The 25,297-nt window shown below is 40.1% G+C and overlaps 1 protein-coding gene across 8 annotated transcripts in view; it reads left to right on the top strand.

The window, feature by feature from the left end:
- Positions 1-10,221, top strand: part of agap1 (ArfGAP with GTPase domain, ankyrin repeat and PH domain 1) — a 322,009-nt gene extending 311,788 nt beyond the window's left edge. For all 8 annotated transcript variants that reach the window (XM_060919024.1, XM_060919026.1, XM_060919028.1 and 5 more), the window contains 2 exons: positions 5,584-5,839; positions 6,826-10,221. In XM_060919024.1, coding sequence (XP_060775007.1) covers positions 5,584-5,839; positions 6,826-7,035 — 466 coding nt within the window. In that variant the 3' untranslated portion in view covers positions 7,036-10,221. The remainder of the gene's footprint in view (positions 1-5,583; positions 5,840-6,825) is intronic.
- Positions 10,222-25,297: the final 15,076 nt, after the last annotated feature.

The raw sequence follows: 25,297 nt of genomic DNA, 5'->3' as shown, positions 1-25,297 counted from the left end.
TTTTCATTCTTTTCAAAAGATTGTCTCGTGATTTTCTCTCTATATCTCATGTTTTCCACTCTGTTTCTCTCTCTCTCTCTGTTTGTGTGTCTGTCTTTATATATTTCTCATGACCATCTTCTTCTCATGTTCTTCCCTCCCTCTACATCTCATGTTTCTCTCTCTCTCTCGCTCTCTCTATCCCTTTACCAGGGCCTTTAACAGTCTGCTTTAAGCTTATGTATACAGCAAATGCAGTACATAAAAGCTGTATGTATGTATTTATTTATTTATAGGTGCTTATTAAAAAAAAAGCCTTGAAGTAAATAATTCTGAAGGGACTGTGTGAGTGGTGTGTCGTGATCATCCATTCAGTCCACACATTACAGCCACACTACTGACACGACAGCATGATCCAGTAGATGGACATGGAACATCATATTGGTGTGCCCCATTGCCTCTAGAGTGGCTGATTTTGAATGTAATGCAGGCCAGAGCTCAGGCAGAATGAAACTGCCTGTAATAAAAAAAAAAAAAAACACTGGGTTTAATTACCTGTGTCTATCCAAGGGCAGCTAACGACTAAGCTGGAGAGCATAATTGATTTCAGACTCCTATATTTTTTCCCCTCACAAGAAGAGACAAGATTCTCTTTTAGAACTAAAATTGTTCCTCTGTGGCTTTTTTCCTTAAAATAAATGGCCTACATTCTCTTTTGCTACTTTTTGATTTTTGCAGATTCAGACAGGAGGATGTTCATGAGAAGCTGAAAAAGCAGTGGTAGGATGAGGACGGTCTTCACTAGGGCTGACTCCTTCAGTGTGTCGTACTCGGGCTGAGATCAGTGTTAGAGGTGGCTGGAAAGAAAGTTTGCATTCTCTGTTGTGTGTAAATGGGTTTTATTTAATTACTGCACTTGTGTGTGTGTGTGTGTGTGTGTGTGTGTGTGTGTGTGTGTGGTGCATAAGCAGGTGAGTGCTCACCACTGTCTGTTTGACAGATTCGTCCTGTCAGAGTTCATTACCTGTGAGTCGGCGGGGCTCTAATGAGCTGAATTAGTGGTATAATTAGCCTAAAAGAAAAGAGCACTGGCGTGAGCTGAAGCAGACTCCTTTCTTCGTCCATGCTGGAATTAATGATTTCCTCTGCAGCACCTCCTCACCCTCCCCACGCCCTCCCATACATCTTCCCCCTCAAACTTGCACCTTTTTCACTCTGAATCAAGAGATAGTGATATAATACATGAACAAATTTAGACCAATTAGACACTTGTGATGTTTATAAACATTGACTTGCACACTAACTACTTTAGTTGTATGATTTGTGTTGTAGGTGAAGGAATCTTCTGTTAAGGTTTGAAAATTGTATTTGGTATGACACTCTGTGCATCAAAGTATCTTAATTAAATATTGCAGCATTAAAAAAAAAATCAAATACTCCTTATATCTACTTGAAATCCCTGTACTGTCACCCCAACAACTGCCCTTAGTTTTCCATTAGAATTCAATTTAGAGTCAACTTGTTTTCTGTTCTCTCCTCAATACCAGCAAATGCCCATCTCATGTTTTTATATTGTCCTAAGCAGTGTTTTTTGGGGTTTTTTTTTCATTCCGAGGACTGTTAACAGATCCTGGAAGCCCTTTTTTGTATATTTATATGAGGGTTGGTGTATCTAGGTAGTATGTGCTTGGAACAGAGGGGCCTGTGTGTATGTTATGAACAGCAGCTGGGGGACTGTCCAGTCATGGACGGGTGCTCTCATGGACGCCTGTCAGTGTTGGGTAAACAACCAGCGGCTTTATGCAGGACAGGAAACACTGGCAAGTGTGTAAACACTCACTCGCAAAGCACTCAGCCAGGGAGAACTCTCAGCCTACACATACTCACAGGAAACTGTCCTGACAGGGATTGACACTGGTTCCCTTTAATCCCTGCTGCATTCCGCCCCTCAGTTTCTAACAGTGATTAGACAACAGTCTCTTTTCCCGTGACCCCTCATCCTGAAGCAGCGTGCCCTAATTAAGCTGTCAGTCAAAACTCCTTTTCTTCAGGATTCCCAGATCATCTTAAAACCCTTTTTCCATAAATGTACTACTCCAGTTTAACTATACTTGAACAATGGTGATTTAAGGTTTAAGTTATTGTTGTTTATTTAAAGGGAAAAAAAAATACTTGCGTGTGTTATGATGTAATAGGTGACCGTGTACTGTACATGCATAGGACTTCCTGCAGACATCGCAGGTGGCCATGTTACATCTGGCTGGCATGATCTGTAGGCTTGAATTAGATTTGCAAAGAAGCCTGCCTTTTGCTATTAGTGTGTCCTTGTCTGCCCCTTCCTCGGCCCTGTCAGCATTTGCTGTAGGTGGTGCGCGTGTGTGTGGGAGAGGGATTGGTCACAACCACCCCCATTCTTTAATGATGGCAGTAGGACTGTAAACAGCTATGAGAAGGGATCCAAATAGCAGCACACTGCTGACAGTGATCAAAGGTAGCAACAAGTATACATACACACGTGCACACACACACAGATGTGATGGGAAAAGCACAGAGTAGCTAATTAGTCCAATTAGCATCTCCTCTATGTGAGGACATGCTCCCTAAAGAACTAATGGTTTGTGTGTGTGTGTCAGTGCTTACTGATTATTCTGTAATTTTTATAGTGGTAAAGAAACTGTTATGTCACCAATAAAAATCTTTATGCGCACTAAGCCTTCTTCATCACTCTTTAAGTAAAATCATCTTTCAGCTGCTCTCGTCAGGGATCGCCACAGTGGATCATTCGTTTCCATCCAAAAGGTTCACATATTTGATTTGGCCTGGGTTTTAGATCAGATGCCCTTCTTAACCCTCCCCAGTCTATCCGGGCTTGGGACCAGTACTAAGAATAACCCCACTGGCTGGGTTGAAGTAAAATACAGTGTAAATCTTTGATTAAGCTAAACTGAACTAAAAATGTATGCCAGGTTTTCAAGTTTTGTCAGTTTTCTTTGTATGTGTATATGGCAATCACCTGTTAATTTCTGTGTGCACCACAGCTGATTCGCAAATTTTATGTGTAAACCCTCATATGAACAAGTTCTACATAAATCTGTTCGTATCTAGTTTGATAAATGATGCTCATTGTGTGTATTGTGTAATCCATGTGTGACGGTGTGCCGTCTAAGCGTGCCATTTATCCGCTTTCTAACACCTGTCTCTATATATCCAGACCCCTGTCTTTGCTCTCTTTATGCCCATGACATGCCTGACTGCATCCGTGCGTGCGTGTGTGTGTTTAAATTGGTTAACAAATTCAGCAAACTAATAAACACAACACCAGTCTCAGCAATATACTGATATTTTGTATGTGTACATAAAATTTTTTAAATACATGGTTTCAGTACTGAAGCTCATTTATTCGCCTCTGGTGGAAATTTGATCAGCGAACTTCAGTGGAATTCTTCTTCACATGCTCATGCTCTTCTTTCCCATTTTGTTGCTGACCCTGCCCTTAGCAACGTTGCTTGTTGGGGAAGGCATGCGTTTCGGGGTGCACTCAAGTGCTCTCTATTTCCTCCAACCACACAGAGACCCTGCCGAGCCTCTTCCTCTGTTCCTGCCCACCTCCTCCCTTCCCTTCCCACTCCGCCCTTTCTCTTTCCCCATCTCCACCCCAGCTCCCAGGATGCTTTGTACTGGAGCTGTGGCCCGTGCACCTACTGTCCAGCCCTCTCACTCACCCGAGGCTCACAGCACACACACTTTAATACAATTCCTCAATGTTCCCATAGCTGCTGCTGCTATGGCGGCTGCTGTCAACCGTCTCCATACCCGTTCCTCCACTTTTTCCAGTTTTTGACTTATTTTTCCCATTCTTTTTTAAATGATTTCTGAATTTGCCAGGTTTTTATGATAAATGACAGAAACTGTATAGATAATTGACTATTTTGTGTGTGTGTGTAAACAAGGCCCATGCAGCTGAGGAGATGAAATCACTGTGTGAAGAGAGTTGGGGTCTATCAGCATCGAGGTTCTTCTTTGATTAAGAAGGGTGTCACTAAACCATCGATCCTCATGGCTATTGATCTATGCTTGTCCTTTTGCCTCCTTTATGGAATGTTATCTCCTCTAGCCCATGACACACATCCACAGCTAATTTATCATCAATTAGAGGCCTGTTAAATTACAAAGAAGGAGGGAAAATTTAGTGAACATAGGACTGCATATGTCGCAGTGTTCCTCACAGATTAAATCTCTTTGAAACCCTTCTTACATGAAAGCTTAGTTTGCTTAGTTTGTAAATCATGAGATTCTCGGAAACCAGACAAGTGATGATTAAGGTAAGACTGCAAAGAAGGAAAAGGCTATTGGAGGTCTTTGGATTTTAATTTGATGACAGTGGTACTCTAAGGGACTGGTTGTGATGATAGGTTTCTAGCAAAGAGTGCTGGCAAAATCCCTGTGAGGGGCGTTAAGTACATGTTTACATCCCTGATTATTAAAACAAAATAACACACACTACAGAGTTTCTTGGTGTGCTAGCTGTACAATATAGTGGTCTTGGAAAACTACATCATGCGCTTTACATTATAGACAGCATTATAAACTCTGATCTCAAATTCTACTATTAAAATGTTAAATCGTGATGCTAAGACAGTTGGACCACAGGTCCACTACATTTAGGATGTAGTGGATCCTGTTCCGGCACAAAAGAAAGTACTGTATGCAACACTTCCCTTCACTCAGCAGACACTCCGCTTGCAGAGGAAGTGGAAGCTGGAGGGGGTTTCTTTGCTCTCTGTTGTCTAGTTTTCTGAGATGAGACCCCCTGATGGGCAGCTGTGCTTCAGGGGATAGCTCAATATCCTCTCTTCTGGGGCTCAATGCACTCCCCAAAACCCTTACACAGGAACTGGGCTTGAACTAATCTTAGCCAGGCCTGAATGGAGCTGTTTACACTGTGGGGATTAACACAGATTAGTGCTATCATAGCACAGGATTAGCAGGAGAGCTAAAAACATGCAACTGATAGCCCCCTTCTGGGTTGGGCTGGGGCTTGGTTGACATTTCTCTCAAACTGCTCACAAACACACAGAGCACCTAAGATGAATTGCTTCTGGTTCCTGCTTTCTCTTCCTCACTCATTTTGTTTCCTCCCTCAAACACCAACCTCGCTCTCTTGCTATCTCTCTCTTGCTCTTGCTCCTCCCCCTCCCCATCCCCTAAATATGTGTGACAGCTTTGGGGGGTTTTTCCCCTCTATATTGTTTTGCACACACAAACATTGGGCATAGTTCTTTCATGAGCTGTGTGATGTGTTTCGAGGCTTGTTGATGCGTTATAAGAATGCAGGTCATTATGACTAGTAAAAAAAAAAACCTAAATTTTTATATATATATATATATATATATATATATATATATATATATATATATATAGTAGCCAACACACATCTACACAAATCCCTGAACTCTTAAAGGTCATTCAGAGCATTCTTAAATGTCAATCAAAATGAGATCTGAGCCCAAATAATACTCCAGTTTGAACACATTATGTTTCTACCTTATACATTAACTTCGCCTTGACCTGCTAATACTGATGCTTGGTGTGTGTGGTGTTCAGGGAGGAGCGTGAACGCTGGATCCGGGCCAAGTATGAGCAGAAGCTGTTTGTGGCGTCTCTGCCGTGTGTGGAGCTGACTATAGGCCAGCAGCTGCTGCGTGCTACTGCTGAAGAGGACCTGCGCTTAGTGGTGCTGCTGCTTGCACATGGCTCACGAGATGAGGTGAACGAGACGTGTGGTGAGGGAGATGGCCGCACTGCACTGCATCTGGCCTGCTGCAAGGGCAGTGTGGTGATCACGCAGCTCCTTATCTGGGTATGGAGGTGCACGCGCGCACACACAGACACATACACACGCAATCCATCATCCTTTTCTGGGCCAGTAGTGTGTGCTAGGCTGTATTTATCATTGCACATCATTCTAATTTAAAGCAATATAAATCAATATTTACTGCATCTCTTGTGTATGTGTGACAAGATTCAGACATTTCGCTATACTGAGAACAGAAAATCTCAATTATAATGGAAGGGCAGTTGAATTAAGAATACATGACTGTTACATAAACATTAAAAACGAAGCTCTAAGAATAATTCTTATGCGAGAGAACATACCAAAGCTGTTCTTATTCAGTTTGATCCAAATTCCAATTACGTTAAGCAGAAATTCAAGCTACTTAAGCTGAGTAACTCTGTGCTGTGTCAGAGATGGTATAAATGTCCTAAAAACTTCACATCTACTGTTGACTCAATAAGATGAAGATAGACAGCAAAGTTATGGTTCATTGTGGATTAGTGACATGGACATATCTGTAAAGCAGAGCATCTACACATAAGCTCCCTGTTCTCTTAATGTAGAATCTAAAGGCAGCAGTAATATGCCTTATTAGTGTGACCGAGACACACATTTGTGGGGGAAAAAAAGTAAATGCTAGACAAAGTCAGAGGAGCTTGCTTCTGAATTGGGCCATGGGTGAATCCTAAGTGGCTTCCTGTTGACCACACAATGCATTGCGCTATGTGGGGTGTAGAAACCATGATGTTTTGCCCTTTGTAAGGAGAAGAAAGCCAATGGTATTCATCCTATTGCATAGTCTGACAATCACTTTGACCACAGGAACAGTCACGAGTAAGTGCTTTCATTATTGGAAATAACTATATTGCCAAAATGGCCAGTGAGTGGATAGCCTTTACTCTAAGAACTCTGAGTACATTACTAACGCACAAACAGTCATCTCTCTATATTTGTGTGTGAGTGCGCGCGCACAGTCATAGTTTCATAACTCTCTTTCTTTGTCCTTCCAGTACGGGGTGGACATCATGGCGCGTGATGCTCACGGCAACACGGCCCTGGCATATGCACGCCAAGCCAACAGTCAGGAGTGCGTGGACGTGTTGCTGCAGTATGGCTGCCCGGACGAGCGCTACCCACTCATGGCCACACCCAACCTCTCACGCAGAAACAACAATCGCAACAACAGCTGCAGCAGCACAGGCAGCACCGCCCTTATCTGACTGACACGTGCGCGCACACACAGTGTGTGTGTGTGTGTGTGTGTATGTGTGTACACACACACACACACACACAATCTACATACTCCAAAATAAACTCTCACATACATGGCCATTTGTCTACACGTTCACTTACCCTCACACTAACACACACACAAGCACACACAGTTCTTTCTCATCTTTGCTAGACACAGATTTAGTACATACTACACTCACAAACACGACTGACCATGCTGATGAAGATAAAACACTAACAGAACCACTGAGTTTGCACTCGCACTGCCTTGCACCACCACTAGCTTGTCTTGAGTGAGTTGGTCCTCCTGCTCTACCTGCCTAGCCAATCACACGGTCACTCCTCTGTCAGGTGACACATGTTGGGAGAACGCACTGTCTTCTGGCTGCACGGCAACAACACGATGGCCGAATAAACTGTTTGAACCTGCTGCTGCCTGCATCCACAAATGCTGCAAGATGCATGATTAGAGATGAAGGTGAGGCCAGACCAGGCACTCAAGGAATGGCAAGCAGCATGTCAGTTTTGACATCTCAAAGTAACGCAGTCCTCATGTCCTCTTTCTCTGAGGCTTCTCATGTGACTGAAATGAACAGGAAGTGACACTGGATCAGTTCCAGAGATCCTAGAGAACTTCAGCAGTGCTTTCCTGCTTGGTGCTTTTGAATGCACATGTTCGATGTTCTTACTTACTTTTGCCCTCTGCCACCCTTTCAGCCAAATGTTTAATAATTGTGTGATTTTCTGCCCTTTGTACAATTCCTTTTCTTCTTTTTTCTTAAGTAATGTGAAAAGACAATGTTTCAAATACCTTTTTGGAAAACATCTGAATATCACAACATGAAGAGGCTTGTTGTAAACTTTGTTGGTTTTTTTTTTTTTTTTTGAGATTGAGAGTGAGCTGTATGGAGTTCACTGGGCATTTGTGGACCATGTGAAAGTCTAAACTATCCGTGTGAAGGGATCACACTAGTTTTGTGCTCAGACGTAAAGGGAATTTCCTACCTTATGAACAGTTTTTAATTTTCCTTGGCTGCTTGCCAACCGCATGCTTCTTTTTCCACTGCAAAATGATCAGGTCTTATTTCACTGATGAGTCATGTGATGACTGACACTAAAGTGACGAGCTTCTCCAGTCGTCACAATTGACCCTTTGCGTGCGTGTGTGTGTGTGCACACGCATGAGGGTGAGAGATGGCAAAGAGTGTTTATTATTCATGTTAGCCATATTGATAATATTGATCAATACAGACTTGTTTCCAAATGAAACAGCATGCAGAGTGGAACAGGATCTGACCTCACAGGCTCATCAATATCAAATATGTGGCGTCTGCATTTCTCCCGTGCTTTATGATGGAAACATTAGTGAGGGGAGTCTGCATCCTCATTTACCTGTTCTTACTCAATATTAGGTGCTCAGGAGAAGCAGAACTCTTCTCTATATGCCACATACCTATTAATGCCAGTAAATCGTGTGTGTGAGAGAGAGAGACAGACAGACAGCAGGATCATTTGTCAGCATTGGTCAAAATGTCCATACATTACCCACTCATTACTTGCTGAGGCCTTGGAGTGCAGAGCCCTATTCGGCTCAGTGAAGAGATGGCTCGTCTATTGCTGCGCTGTATTCTTTTCATCATTTTCAATTTATCACTGTCCTTTCTAGAAACTCTTTAGTGAAAAATGAAGAGAATGTGGGTTTTTTTTGTCCCCCCCCAAAAAAAGGCCTTTTTTATGCTCTAGCCTGACTTCCTTGAGCTTGATGCCAGGCTATGTCAAATTATCATGCAAATATGTTATTATGAGTTCTCTCAAATCTTTTTCTTTTTCCTGAGTGTCATTCTTGATGTCTTTAACTTTCTGTCTTCAGTTGTGTGTTTTGTTCTGTACAGGCTTGAGCCCTGACTGACCTGTATTTAAGCAATACAAAGCCAGATAAAAGCCAGGCAACTATCTGAAGTAATAATTTTCCACACCAGTATTGACTGCTGTGTGGCTCTAAGAAATGTAAGACTCTGTTTCAGGTCATATGTCATTACAGAAGTTGTGTTCAGAAACACGACCCCACTAGCTTTAGGGTTTGTCATTGAGCAGGTAACATACATCTTTGGTCTGTAACACTAAACAAGTAGGAAGATGTACAACCTGCCAGAGTTGCTTTATGGGTTTTAGGATGAGGCCTCGTCTCAAAAACATCTGTGTGTCTTCTAAAGGGCACTGTGGAGGGAGATGTGGGTCAAAGAGAGTGTACAGAGTTTATTGAAAGAGATGAGCTGTAAAGTGTTTGTATATATATATAATATAGCAGATCTGTAGAGGTCTCAACACCATACACAGTTATTTATAAAATATATACACACACACACCAATTCTAATAACTAACCCACACTATCATGCCCACTTCATGTCCTTTCTGTGAAAGCCTGACTTCGGTTTTGGACCCTTTTTGCATGCATGAAAGTCAATTTCCTCCTAAATGATTGACAGGTGATATTTTAACCTGATACCTTTTCCGATATACTTCTTCTAATTCTTCACATTTCTTTTTGTTGCTGTTTTATCTTTGTGAAGGTAACCATTCAAATAGTGGTCTATTTCTCATGTGTCTGTATGTTATAGAACTGGGAAAGAATGAAGGAGTCACACCACCACCCAATCAGCCAATAGTGTAAGAGCAACCAAAGCAGACTCTGCTCCATTCGTGAGCAGAAAGAGCAATCGTGTGTTTATTCGTCCGTTTTAAGCTGCTTACATGCATCCGTGATTTTAGACCATTATCTGCTTGCTGTGTAGCGGTCACTTTCTGTACATAGCTGTAAAAAATTGCAAATCATCATGTTGTTGTTGTCGTTGTTTTAATAGTTTTTGTTACCTCATTTGTCGACAGTATCCTTGAGGACTCCAAACCTGAGAGACCTGATTATTTATGAGCGAATATGCTAATCTAAAAGGGGAGGGGCTCTCACAACTTTTTCTTTTTGTAATTTTTTTTTTCTTTTACAGACCATTGGCATCACAATGTTGTCATTACAATTGTTGTATATCTAATTTTTATTATTATATTGAGTTTGTGTCAGCTGTACAGTTCTGTGTGGGGGAAAAATTATACCTGATGCAGAGTCTTATACTGTAATGTGTCTCCTTTCAATAAAGAAAATTACTTCGTAATATAACACCATGTCCTGTTCACTTAACTTTAATCTGAGATGTTATTAAAAAGGAAGAGATATATAAAATGTGTGTGTGTATATATATATATATATATATATATATATATATATATATATATATATATATATGTCATGGCACAGATTCTCAATTGGATTGAGATCTGGGCTTTGACTAGGCCATTCCAAGACATTTAAATGTTTCCCTTTAAACCACTCCAGTGTAGCTTTTGCAGTATGTTTAGCATCATTGTCCTGCTAGACTGTGAGCTAGAGGTCTGCGCGGGACAGAATTTTCAGTCCTGCTCCTGCATTGTGCAGTCCCGCTCCCGCAAAGAATTATGATTTTCAGTCCCGCCCACGCCTGCCATATTTTGTCCCGCTCCCGCCCACAAATCCCGCATGATGCAGACGTTCGTGTTATTTCTCACGAAAGTTCTTGTCATTGTTCATATCATCAACAACAGCTCTTCTAAATTTGACTGCCCTATCATCTACATGATGTGACACAGTTGTTGGATGGGGCAGAATATCTCGCACACCGAATTTGCCTATTGTGGCTGCCGTGTTAACTAAGTGTTGGGCTAACTGAACCTAATCCCTGACCAGCGATGCTGTCATACGGGTGGAGGTCCACAGCAACAAAATCAACGCATTTCTCCACAGTCTTTGCCTTCAACGCATCTGTCACTTTTGCGTTGTTCCCTCTGAACTCCAACAATTGTTGTCCTTTTAAGACAGTACATACATGGCGATTCAGGCCTGATGTACCTGATTTATGGCCGTTGTATGTCAGAACCTTTTGGCACTTATCACAACAAGCAAAGGGCAGCTGATTTCCCTCTGCGTCGTACACGAGTGAGAACGACTTCCAAATGTCTGATTTCAGGACTCTTGACTTTTTAACGGTAAATGTACCTCTTTTTAAAGCAGCACTTACTTCTGAAGCACTGTGAGCTTCACTAGAGGAGCTCTGCTCTTCTGCCATGATCGGAGATCTCAAACACGGAAGAGCGGAAAGGAATCGGAAATGTACGCGAGATTAGACCACATCCCCAAATTTAGGCATCTTAAAATGTTTTTATTAATGCCAAATAAAATATCCAGCACAAATTATATATGATAGACATAAATTAATAATTTATAAATTTTATTTTAAACACGTTTTTAGTTAGCGGGACTGCAGCTTATCACCTCTCCCGCCCGCTCCCGCGTTGTGCACTCCCCCTCCCGCCCGTGGGAGGGGGAGTGAGTCATTGTCCTGCCAGAACGTGAACCTTCGTCCCAGTCTCAAACCTCTGGCTGACTCAAACAGGTTTTCCTCCAGAATTGCCCTGTATTTAGTGCCATCCATCTTTCCTTCAGTCCTGACCAGCTTTCCTGTCCCTGCAGATGAAAAACATCCCCACAGCATGATGCTGCCAGCACCATGCTTCAGTGTAGGGATGGTGTTCTCATTTTATATATAATATATCTCACGCTGGGCGGCACGGTGGTGTAGTGGTTAGCGCTGTCGCCTCACAGCAAGAAGGTCCTGGGTTCGAGCCCCGGGGCCGGCAAGGGCCTTTCTGTGTGGAGTTTGCATGTTCTCCCCGTGTCCGCGTGGGTTTCCTCCGGGTGCTCCGGTTTCCCCCACAGTCCAAAGGCATGCAGGTTAGGTTAACTGGTGACTCTAAATTGACCGTAGGTGTGAATGTGAGTGTGAATGGTTGTCTGTGTCTATGTGTCAGCCCTGTGATGACCTGGCGACTTGTCCAGGGTGTACCCCGCCTTTCGCCCGTAGTCAGCTGGGATAGGCTCCAGCTTGCCTGCGACCCTGTAGAAGGATAAAGCGGCTAGAGATAATGAATGAACGAATGAATGAATGAATATCTCACGCTGTGCAAAAGTCTGAGGCACCCTTCTTTTTTCCCCAAACTTTGTAATAGAGTTCTATTTTATTTACTTCTACGTTATTGAGTCAGTACAAAAACATTTTAGAGTTCTAAATGTTCATTTTCCAGCACAAAATTAAATGTAATGGACAAAAAAAAGGTTGGATCTAAGCAGCATATTACATGAGACCACTTTTCAGTTTAAAAATGTAATGACTACTGGGTTTTGCTGCAAAATTAAGAAGCAAGTGACGGTGTCCAGAAGAACTGTGGCTTGTTATGCAAGATGCTCTCTAAAACCTACAGCTCGTTTCCTTATAAAACTGCATTCATTATACCTGAGACTATGGGGTTTTTTTTGTTTGTTTGTTTTTTATAAAGGAAAGGGTCGTCTCACACTAAATATCGACTTTGTTTCATTTATTATGGCTTACTGCTGTTTATAGTATTTTTTTTAATGTTGAAACATTTCATTTCATTATTTTTTAAGCCATGTTTGCATTTTTGGTCTGCAGCATTTCTTTACATGTGCCACAGACTTTTGCACAGTACTGCATGCACATACTGTGTGTATGTGTGTGTGTGTATACACATCATGTCTACCACTTTAAAGGTGAAAATTGTTTTATTGTGACACAAACAATAATTAAGATGAAAAAGCAGAAATCTGGAGTGTGCATAAGTATTCACCCCCTTTCGTATGAAACCCGTAAATAAGAGCTGGCCCAAATAATTCACTTCATAAGTCCCATAATTAGTTTATTAAGATCCACTTGTGTGCAATCAAAGTGTCTCATGAGTTGTCACATGATGTCTGTGTAAATCAACCTGTTCTGGAAGGACCCTGACTCTGCTACAAGACTAAACAAGCAACATGAAAACCAAGGAGCACTCCAAACTGGTCAGAGTCAAAGTTGTGGATAAGTATAGATAAGGGTTGGGTTATAAAAATATCCCAGGGAGCACCATTAAATCCATTATAGCAAAATGGAAAGAATATGGCACCACTACAAACCTGACAAGAGAAGGCCACCCACCAAAACTCACAGACCGGGCAAGGAGGGTATTAATCAGAGATGCAACAAAGACACCAACGATAATGCTGAGGGAGCTGCAAAGATCCACAGTGGCCAGAAAAAAGTCATTGCTTAAAAAAAATCATGTTTGGAGTTTGCCCAACAGCATGTGGCAGACTCCCCAAACACATGGAAAAAGATTCTCTGGTCAAATGAGACAAAAGTTAACTTTTTGGCCATCATGGGAAATGCAATGTGGCGCAAACCCAACACCCTGAGAACACCATCCCTACACTGAAGCATGGTGGTGGCAGCATCATGCTGTGGGGATGTTTTTCATCTGCAGGGACAGGAAAGCTGGTCAGGACTGAAGGAAAGTTGGATGGCACTAAATACAGGGCAATTCTGGAGGAAAACCTGTTTGAGTCAGCCAGAGGTTTGAGACTGGGACGAAGGTTCATGGTCTAGCAGGACAATGATGCTAAACATACTGCAAAAGCTACACTGGAATGGTTTAAAGGAACAGTCCACCGTACTTCCATAATGAAATATGCTCTTATCTGAATTGAGACGAGCTGCTCCGTACCTGTCCGAGCTTTGTGCGACCTCCCAGTCAGTCAGACGCAGTCAGACGCGCTGTCACTCCTGTTAGCAATGTAGCTAGGCTCAGGATGGCCAATGGTATTTTTTGGGGCTGTAGTTAGATGCGACCAAACTCTTCCACGTTTTTCCTGTTTACATAGGTTTATATGACCAGTGATATGAAACAAGTTCAGTTACACAAATTGAAACGTAGCGATTTTCTATGCTATGGAAAGTCCGCACTATAATGACAGGCGTACTAACACCTTCTGCGCGCTTCGGCAGCGCATTGATACAGAGCTCAGATATCAATGCGCTGCCGAAGCGCGCAGAAGGTGTTAGTACGCCTGTCATTATAGTGCGGACTTTCCATAGCATAGAAAATCGCTACGTTTCAATTTGTGTAACTGAACTTGTTTCATATCACTGGTCATATAAACCTATGTAAAGAGGAAAAACGCGGAAGAGTTTGGTCACATCTAACTACAGCCCCAAAAAATACCACTGGCCATGCTGAGCCTAGCTACATTGCTAACAGGAGTGACAGCGCGTCTGATTGCGTCTGACTGACTGGGAGGTCGCGCAAAGCTCGGACAGGTACGGAGCAGCTCGTCTCAATTCAGATAAGAGCATATTTCATTATGGAAGTACGATGGACTGTTCCTTTAAAGGGAAACATTTAAATGTCTTGGAATGGCCTAGTCAAAGCCCAGACCTCAATCCAATTGCGAATCTGTGGCATAACTTGAAGATCGCTGTACACCAATGCAATCCATCTAACATGGAGTTGGAGCAGTTTTGCTTTGAGGAATGGGCAAAAATCCCAGTGGCTAGATGTGCTAAGCTAATAGAGACATACCCCAAGAGACTTGCAGCTGTAATTGTATCAAAAGGTGGCTCTATAAAGTATTGACTTTTGGGGGTGAATACTTATGCACACTCCAGATTTCTGTTTCTTCATCTTATTGTTTGTCACAATAAAAAAAACAGTGTGCACCTTTAAAGTGGTAGGCATGTTGTGTAAATCGAATGGTGCTAACCCCCCAAAAATCCATTTTAATTCCAGCTTGTAATGCAGCAAAACAGGACAAACACCAAGGGGGATGAATACTTTTGCAAGGCACTGTATATAAAATATATATATTTTATATATATATATATATATATATATATATATATATATATATATATATATAAACAGAGCTCTGTAAAAAAAATTTAAGAGACCACTGCAAAATTATCAGTTACTCTGGTTTTACTTTTCATAGGTATGTGTTTGAAGAACATGAACATTTTTGTTTTATTCCATAAACTACTGACAGCATTTCCCCCAAGTTCCATATAATATTGTCACTTAGAGCATTGAATTGCAGAAAATGACAGATGGTCAAAATAACAAAAAAAGATTAAGTGTTTCAGACCTTGACTAATGTATAGAAATCAAGATTATATTCAGTTTGAAACAACAGAATACTAATGTTTGAACTTAAGATGAGTTCAAAAATTAATATTTGTTGGAATAACCCTGACATTTAATCACAGCTTTCATGTGTCTTGGCATTATCTCCACCAGTCTTTCATGTTGCTCTTGGGTGACTTTATGCCATTTCTGGCACAAAAATGAACTCAGCTCAGCTTGATTTAATGGCTTATGACCATCCATCTTTCTCTTGATCACATTCCAGAGGTTTTCAGTGGCGTTCAGGTCTGGAGATTGGGCTGGCCATGACAGGGTCTTGATATTGTGGTCCTCCATCCACAATTGACCTGTCTGTGTGGCATGGAGCATTGTCCTGCTGGAAAACCCAATCCTCAAATTTAGGGAACATTGTCAGAGCAGAAGGAAGCAAGTTTTCTTCCAGGATAACCTTGTATATCCCTTGATTTGTGTGTCCTTCCCAAACAAACTCTGCTCCATTCCAGCCTTGCTGAAGCGCCCCCAGATCATCACTGATCCTCCACCAAATTTCACAATGAGTGTGAGACACTGTGGCTTGTAGGCCTCTCCAGGTCTCTGTCTAACTATTAGACAACCAGGTCTAAAAAAAATTTTTTCAGAAAAAGCTGAAAATCTTCTCATCAGAGAAGATGACCTTACTCCAGTCCTCTATGGTCCAATCCTTATGGTCTTTAGCAAACCTCAGCCTGGCTCTTCTTTGGTTCTCATTGACGAAGGGCTTTTTTCTAGCTGTGCCTGACTTCAACCCTGCCCAGAGGAGCCTGTTTCGAACCGTCCTTGCCATGCACTTTACCCCAGCTGCCATTCTTTTCTCACTTGATGTCATCCTACGGTTGTTGAGTGACATTAGAAGCAGTTGATCATCCTGGTCAGTGGAGAGGTGTTTTTGCCCTCTGCCAGTCTGTAACTTTGTTGTCCCCAATGTCTGCTGCTTGACCTTGTTCTTATCAACAAGTCTTTGAAACTTTGATGGAAGCAACCTGACACTCACTTGTATCCCTCTGCCAGTAAAGCCAGAATTGAACCCTTCTTTTCTCACTCAAACCTTTTCTTTTTAACTCTTTTGGCATGATGGAGATATTTTTGTATTCCAGTTAAATTTAAGGTACTACCAGAACTGTTTTTGCCATCCAAACTGGTCTGATTGCAAGAGGATCGTGATGACCACATCAGTGGTTTTTAGCCTTTTCCTCTTTAAATAAGGTTTGGTTCAGGTGATCACCTAATCAGTACTTCATTAAGTAAAATGAGATGTACTCGTGATGGAATTCCAGCACAAACACTGGAATAAAATGGCTACCATACATAGAGGTGCTGATTTAAGAAAAAATTAAAGTGTTCTCTTAGTTTTTTCCAGAGCTGTGTGTGTGATAAATATTTATTCTATGTATATTATATTCACACACATGCACACATACTAGTGCATCTAAAAAAAAATTAGAATGTTGTGAACAATTTCATTTTTTCATAATTTAATTCAAAAAGGTAAACTTTCTTATATTCTATACTAATTAAACATAAAGTGAAATATTTCAAGTCATTTTTGTTTTAATTTTTTGCTAAAAAAATTACATTTAAAAAAAATTTTGCTAAAAATGTTACAGATCAGTTCAAGTTAGAAGTTAGATCAATGGCCTTGGCCCCACTTACCCCCATCACAACCTCTCATGATACTGACAAATGTAATTTAAATGCTTCATAGCTCAAATTTTCTTTCTTTTTTTTAAGATTGACACGAGTTGTGAGCATGCTGACATTTAGCTCACACATACAGCACAACCTGACAAGAATGTGTTTTTCTTGGGTAGTTGCTGTTACTTAAAAGATTAAAACACATATTTAATGTAATATTTTAAATAATGTCACAAAAAATGTACATTGGAGTAGAAAGATACTCTGTGAAAAGGGATGTTCAGATGTTGCTGCAGTTACATTCAGGAATGTGAAAAATCAAAGAAAGATGTTTTGTGTATTAAGCTTGTCTGGGTGTGTGCCTGCATAGATCATGTCGGGTAAGTAACCATTTCAACAGACACTGTTAAACCTGTCTAAAACCTTACTAGCTAAACTGTGCAATTTGTGGTCAGGTACCAGCTGTCAAATTGTGTTGCTCCTGCAGCGTTACATCCTTTGGTCAACCACACAAAGCAGACAGAGTTAATACAGTAAATGATTATTTCCCCACAGATATTTAACTGAAGAATGATGAAAAGGCTTGTGTATAAATCTTCTGACTTTTACTAGACTGATATGTATGATGCTGATTATTTTCCCACTGTAAACCTATAATCCTTTCAAATTTGCCAAGTAATGTTTTTATAATGTCTTTCAATTGGAATAAAATCTTTTAATGTGATTTTCATTCTTTCTTTGAATGTGGAGGTATAATTTCATAATCCCTCTGTTGTTAATCAGTGCCATGATGAGTGGCATGTAAATAACACATGAACATTTGTGGACACCTGACCATAACACTCGTATGTGCTTTTTTTTTTTTTTTGAAAATCCCATTCCAGTCCCCCTTTTCTTTGATGATAACGTTTACTCTTCTGGGAAGGCTTTCTACTAGATTGTGGAGCATCAGTGGGGATTTGCTCATTCAGCCACAAGAGTATTAGTGACGTCAAGCACTGATGTTAGGTGAGGTCTGGTGCACAGTCTACCTTCCAAATAATTCTGAAGGTGGTCAGTGGGATTGAGGTCAGAGTTCTGTGTAGGCCACTCAAAACCTTCTACTCCAACTTTGGTTGGCAAACCATATATTTATGGGCCTCACTTTGTGCACAGGGGCATTGTCATGCGAGAACAGGTTTGGGTTAGTGAAGGAAAATTATAATACTACAACATACAAAGTCATTTAATACAATTGTGTACTCTTAACTTTATGGCAATTTTAAATAATGTCACAAAAAATGTACATTGGAGTAGAAAGATACTCTGTGAAAAGGAATGTTCAGATGTTGCTGCAGTTAAATTCAGGAACACCCTTATATGGGTATGATGGTCAGGTGTCCACATACTGTTGGCCATATCATGTATTTTTAACAATAGTTTATTTTTTTAAAGACAGAACTGTATATAATTCCAAGGTCTTGCTGTATCTTTTATCTGTTAAACTGTGTTTCAAATGTTGCTTCCACTTGTTTATCATTTCATTTCATTACAGTGTGTATTAATCAAAACAGTAAATGATCCATCCATTATCTACGTATACTGCTTATCCGTCAGGGTCATGATTGAGCTGAAGCCAATCCCAGCTGACTTCAGGTGAAAGGCAGGGTTCACCCTGGGCAGGTTGCCAATCTATTGCTGGGTTTCAGTCACGTGACTTTTCTTAGCGGTTTTACGGGAAGTGAAATAGCTGGTGGTCTAAATGGCTGCCGTAGTGCAAACAACTACTGATAACTTATTAGAGTATGCTCATAATCTAGAAACCACTGCTCGCTTTAGATATATTCAGAAGATTACTATGTGCAGTGGAATCGACCCCTACAGTTTGGGAAAGAAGGATTTGTCATACAATCTCGAAAACTACCCTTCAGTCAAGTTCCCCGACATCTTGAACCATCTGGTGTTGCAGATGTCCTTCTATACAGCAAAACAGATGAAAGTGTGGAAGAGTATGGAGCCTTACAACTTTTTTATATGTGGCTGGGTAAAGGACCTCGGTATCACGTCGCTACCGAATGAATCCTGCATTGTTTTTGCCCGTGTAAGTATGTTTTTTTAAAGCTTTTCATTCACATCTTTACAGCGACACGCTGCAATTTGAAGTATAAACAAACAACAGTTCGCTTGATTCTCACTTGTGTTCACTCTTTTCTCTCAGGTAAATCATTCAAAAAGATCATCAGAAACCCCTTTAAAGACCTGGATCTAATAAACAAGATGGAGAAGTGATCACGGTGCATTGTAACTGTATAGCTGGGTAAGAATTTTGTTGTGACCTTCATGCATATGGACTTTGTGAGGAGTAAACAAAGAAACAGCTGGGGACTTTAGTGTTTCATGACTAAAAAAAAAGTACCATAAGTACACATAAGCAAGAAAAGTACTTGGAAAACACTAACAGCATAGCTGAGAGGGATATATAAACCTTTCACGAAGTGATTACCGCAAACTCGAGCATGCTTCGATTGGGCTCCCTTTGATTTCAGTGAGAGGTTCAAAAGCCCACCTTTCTCGACGTCTTTTTGTGAAATCCTGTGTTCATTCACCCTTTTTTTATGAGTTCACTGGGAACCCTGAAGAAACTTTTATCAGTTTCACAGTTTGATCAATTCAAACAACTAAAACAACGCAAGTGTAAGGCATTTTTCATGCAACCAATGCACCTTCTCCGTACAAATGCTTTGTCAACTGAGCTTTGGTAGACCACCAGCTAAAGTTTTGAATAACTAAGGAAGCGGATGTGACGTCATGTGAAACTCAGCAAGTTCAGTGCAAAGATGAACAACCATTTATATTCATATCTTTGGGCAATTTAGAGTAGCCAGTTGACCTAATCTGCATGCCTTTGGTCTGTGGGAGGAAACTGGAGCACCTGGAGGAAACCCACACAAGGAGAACATGTAAACAACCACACTGAAAGGCCCCAGTCAGCCGTGAGGTTCAAACCCAGAACCTACAAGAAGATCCAGTTTACATAAGTGTCAGAATTCACATGAGTTGATGTCAAATAGTTCATGTTAATGTCTGACTTTTCGTCCACCTGATTATTCAAATTTTGAATTAGTAGTGAAATTGTGACTGTAATGAAATTATTTTTAAATGCATGACCAAGATTATTGATCTTGAATTTGGTGTGAGGTCAAGTCACTGGAGTTAGTAATTGTGTAATTGGTTGTTACACTGATGACTGTAACACCAGTGATATTAAAGATGTATTTTCCAAGAGGGCTTCAGCAGCATCTCAAAGCACACATCATTAATCACACCAGTAAAATGAAAGCTAAAACCAGTAAAGTAAAATTACAGTAAAAACCAGTATAATAAATATTGTATATAAATAAATGTTAGTATAATAAATATTTTATATAAATAAATTTTCAGTAAAAAAATTATTTTACAGGAAGATTGAATAGTGTTACTAATGATACCTCTGAATTATCTACAAGAAAAAAATAATTTACAATTAGATTAATATCTTCTGGAATGTGAATGCAAACTAGTGGTACTAGATAAAATGAAAATTCATTCTTCTGAACTTTGACCCTGGAAAGACTTATCCACCACTTTTTTTTTTTTGAGATTTCAAAATATTTTAAAACAATTTAAATGCACTGACAAATGTTTTGTTATTTTACATCATCAGTGGTTTTTAAAGTGGTGTCCAGGGCCTCCAGGGTTTCATGATTTATTTTTCTTTAATTTTGTCACACTGGTAGAAATCACAATGTCACATTATCAAAGTTATTACATTTAGGGGCCCAAGCACCAAAGCCAGCTCAGACCTAATGCATTCTGTCAGTGGCAGCTTCAGGAATAGAAAGATCTATGGTACTAAAAAAAAGCATTCTTTAAAGTAATTTTAATTTTAATAATTTTAATGAAATAAATCTCTATTGTGGGGATCTGTGGAATTTATTTGACAGTTTACCGGGTCCCTGGCAACAAAAAAAGTTTAAGAAGCACTGATCTATATAATTCAAAACACATTTTATTCTGTTGATTTACATATTTGATAAATCGCACACTTTATGTTCAGTCAGTGACACTAAAATGAATAAGGAATTTTTTTAAAATGTCTGCTAAAGCCTCTATAAAGTGATGCAGTGGGCTCTTTTTCCAGTTTCAAAGAAACAATGGGCAGAATTAATAGAGTTAAAGCATTTTTATTGCTTAGGAAACTTTTACAATGATGTCTGAAGTCTGTTTGGAGCTTTCTAAAAATGTTGTAACTTTTTTTTATCATGAGCAGTAATTTAAGTGACAGGTTTGTCACTATATTATGAGAATGACTCGTGAATTTTGCATGAGATCAATAACATGGACTTTGTCTCTGCACATGTCATGTTCTCCCTCATAAACATATTTGTGTGTGTCAAGTCAAGTTTATTTGCATAACGCTTTTAACAATAAACATTGTCGCAAAGCAGCTTTACAGAATTTGAACGACTTAAAACATGAGCTAATTTTATCCCCAATTCATGTGTGTGTGTGTGAGAGAGAGAGAGAGAGAGAGAGAGAGTTCACTCTGCAGGATGCTGTGAGACACACTGGGACTCTAGGGTGTAGATGAAGGCGTTTCATGCCAGGCCCTGTGGACTCTGCTGAAGTTCTAACGGGATAATGGTGCTCTAATCCTCTCCTCATTTTCTCTCTGTGTCTCTTTCTCTCTCTCACTTTCTCACTCTCTCTGTCTCAGGAAGCTTCACTAAGCAGCTGGGGAGGGGACAGGAGGACATTGCTCACACCCACCAAAACCCCCTGACCAGAGCGGACAAAGGAAGCCTGAGCAGCCTGGGACAGCAGATGTAATTAAAGAGATTAGATGAGGCTGAGAGGGAAACTGAACAGTGTGTCGAGAGGAAATGGACATTATGTGGTGGGAGATACAGTCGTGTTTATATTAAGATAACTTTTGCGATATCAATAAATTTGGAATACACATCCTGTCTAATCTCATTTGGATTATTCAAGATATATCCATCCATTATCTATACAGTTTATTCATCAGGGTCACAGGGGAAGCTGGACCCAATCCCTGCTGGCTTCATGCGAGAGGCAGGATTCACCAATCCATTGCAGGGTGACATAGATGAACAGCCAAACACTCACATTTATACTTATGGGCAATTTAGAGTAGCTAGTTGACCTAATCTGCATGCTTTTGGATTATGGGAGGAAACCGAAGCGAGCACCCGAAGGAAACCCATACATGCACAGGGACATATGCAAACTCCATGCAGAAAGGCCCTAGTTGACTACCAGATTTAAACCCAGAACCTTCTTGCTGTGAGGCAACAGTGCTAAATGCACCATCATGCCACCCTTTCATGGATGAAATTTAGTGGTGACATTGTATTTCTCATGATAAGTCTATTCAGTATATTCAGTCATTTCTTTATTCATCCCTTTCCGGCTCATGGTGGGTCTGGAACCTATCCCAGGAACATGGCAGTCCATCACATAGCACCATACACAGCTACACACGCATTAACCCACTCATTTATTCCTAGAGCTAATTTAGAGTAATCTGGCATGTTTTTTGGGATGTTGGAAGAAACCAGAGAGCCCAGAGGAAACTCTCATGGACATGTGGGAACATGCAAAAAGCTTTGAATTGAACTGGGGACCCTGGAGATCAGTGACTGTCTCTAAACAACAACATTTTAAAGTGAATTAGTATAATCCTCCCAAATATACATTTTGGAATAAATCCTGAATATCCAGTCAGACAGCAGTGGAAAGATATTGTTCTGATGAAAAGGCTGCCAGGGTGGAGCGTCTTGTCCAACTCCAGTCTTATCATCTCTCATCATAAATCATTCCCACTTCCCAATGTGATGGAATCCAGTGAAGCTAAGTGCTCCTTCAATGTATTAACACAGCTGTGTTCATCTATCAGAGTGTGTGTATCTTACATTTACACGCTAATAGCATTAGGAATGCAAGAGAAGCCCTGAAATGAGGTGTGAGCAGGGCCATCATGGTGTGGTGATAATATTGCTATGTTCGGAGAAAAGAAGAGCTGCTGGAGTGTCTTCTGATAGTGCGACACACACACAAGTGCAGTAGATTGGCAGTATAAGATGCAGTGTCAGTTGAAAATATGCTTTTGTAAGATGTATGAACTGTAATATTTTTTTCTCTTATTTAAAGGAGGAAATGAAAACATGATGTTTCTAAATGTGTTAATTAAAATTAATTATCTAATGGATTACAAATGGCCGGTTTTTGATTACAATAATTCATTAAATTAATTCCTGCAAATTATATTTTTATACTCGATGCATATATACATTCCAACAAATGAAACATCCGACACTAATATGTCGAAGACTGTATGTGTCATTTGCCTTAATATAGTGATGAAGCACAAACAGGACAGCAATACAGTATTTATCAGAGACATATACAAGTGAAAATAAAAAAAATGCTGACTGGTGTCTCCTATTAGTGCATGAGCTATGTGATTTCATTCATAACATGTCCAGTGAATTCCTTTCCTATTTGCCCTGCATATACAAATTTGGTCAGGTGTGTGTGTGTGTGTGTGTGTGTGTGTGTGTGTGTGTGTGTGTGTGTCAGATGACTTATTGGTCCTCCAGCCAGTGTCTATTAGGTGGCATGAGTCTCAAGGCTTGTTCTCCTTCAGAATTAATCATTGGAGGTTAATTTGAGCCTTAGACAAGTTGCTGTTAATTTAGTGCACAAGGGACATGGAGGAGTGAAAAGCTGAGGGCCTAGTCCCCCCCCCCCCCCCCCCCCCCCGGGGGCCCATTTATCTGTCAGGCAGGACGGCAGGCCTTGATTACTATTTGCAAAAAAAAAAAATCATTAGAGTTAAGGCAATTGTCAGATCTCCCTCTCTTTCTCCTTCTTACACACAGTTTGGTCATTTAGTTTCTTTCTGCACCTTTTACCTCATATTTCTCACAGTGAATTCAGTGCACATTCATTCAAGCATGTGTGTGTGTGTGAAAGAGAGAGATGTACTGATAAGAGCCAATCTTGCCCACTGAGGCTCACTTATGGACAGTAAGTCTGATCCTATAAATCTGTATTTTACTCTTCCCACTAGGGAGAAGTAGAGCCAGTGTGTGAGTTTAATAAAGAATATGTTGTTGGAGAAGGAGTTCAAACTATGAACTAGAAATACAGACTCTATGTCTTTTGTACCTTTCTATTTATATACAGTTGTTCCATGCGTTTGTACTAGTTTGATGGCAGTGACGTAACAAATTGCTTTGTTTATTTATTCAGACTGAACCTGAACCTCATGTGCTCTCACTGAGTTTTTATTGCGCTTTTTATTAGAAAACATTACTAAATGATTCAACATTCACTGTTTAATATTTTTGCAGTTTCCTGAAATAATCTGCATGTCTCGGCGGTTTGTGGCGCTTCACAACACCATCATTTACCATCACATCAGTGCAGATCGACACAGCATTTAATATGGAATATATTAGGGTTCCTTTTATAAAAACTCAAAAATGAAAATAATTCATTCTAAAATTTAATTTAATAAATTACAATGACATTTTGCATTTTAGGTGACTTTTTTAAACAACTGTCATCTCCTCCTCATCTCCTTTTTGCAAAAAATTTTGTTTTATTTAAAACAAACCAGTAACGCAGCTAGGGCTAGTAGCTGTTAATTTGCACATGATTTGTTCTCTGATTTTGCATTATTACATTTCTACTGCGCGTCAACTGTGTTTACATCAGGCAGATAATAATAATAATAATAATAATAATAATAATAATAATAGTAGCCTGGATTATTATTATTATTATTATTATTATTATTATTATTGTCGTTTACATAGCAAGAAAAATGACAAATAAAAAAAACCACCACGTACAAGTTTCACAATCACGGTCCACTTTAATGCACACAATCTCAACTCAGTAAGCTCTTCGCATGTTAACTCTTTGCACAAGATCAAATAAATTAGCAGCGTGCCCCCATGAAGTAAAAAACAAAAACCAACAAAAAAGGACAATTAAGAGAACTAATGAGTATTAATCTTAACAAATAAAAACACGTATTAACTGAACAGACCATAATCTCGAAGGTATGACTATTGTTTTTCAGTGCTTCAATAGATTAGAGCCGGAAAAGTGCTCCAGTTAATAGATCACATCATCATCATCAACAACAACAATGTAAAAAACAAACAAACAACCCCCCCAAACCATCCACTCAGACGCGCGCGCGCACACTGAACACTACAGAGAAACAAAACGAAAGAGAACTTCACATTCTTACTTTCTTTGAACTCTACAGGTAATTAGTTTTATTCATCATTTGGTCCACAGCATCCATCTCTCTCTCTCTCTCTCTCTCTGTATGTGTGTGTGTGTGTGTGTGTGTGTGTGTGTGTGTGTGTGTGTGTGTGAGAGAGAGAGAGAGCCCAGTTCCCAGAACTTCCCAAACCTCGTTACACTGTATGTGAAAATAGCACACTACCTACAGTAAT

Source organism: Neoarius graeffei, chromosome 4 (assembly GCF_027579695.1).
Source record: "Neoarius graeffei isolate fNeoGra1 chromosome 4, fNeoGra1.pri, whole genome shotgun sequence".
In the NCBI taxonomy this organism is placed as follows: domain Eukaryota; kingdom Metazoa; phylum Chordata; class Actinopteri; order Siluriformes; family Ariidae; genus Neoarius; species Neoarius graeffei.
The sequence above is the reverse complement of the archived record's forward strand: the minus strand, read 5'-3'. Positions and strand labels throughout refer to the sequence as shown.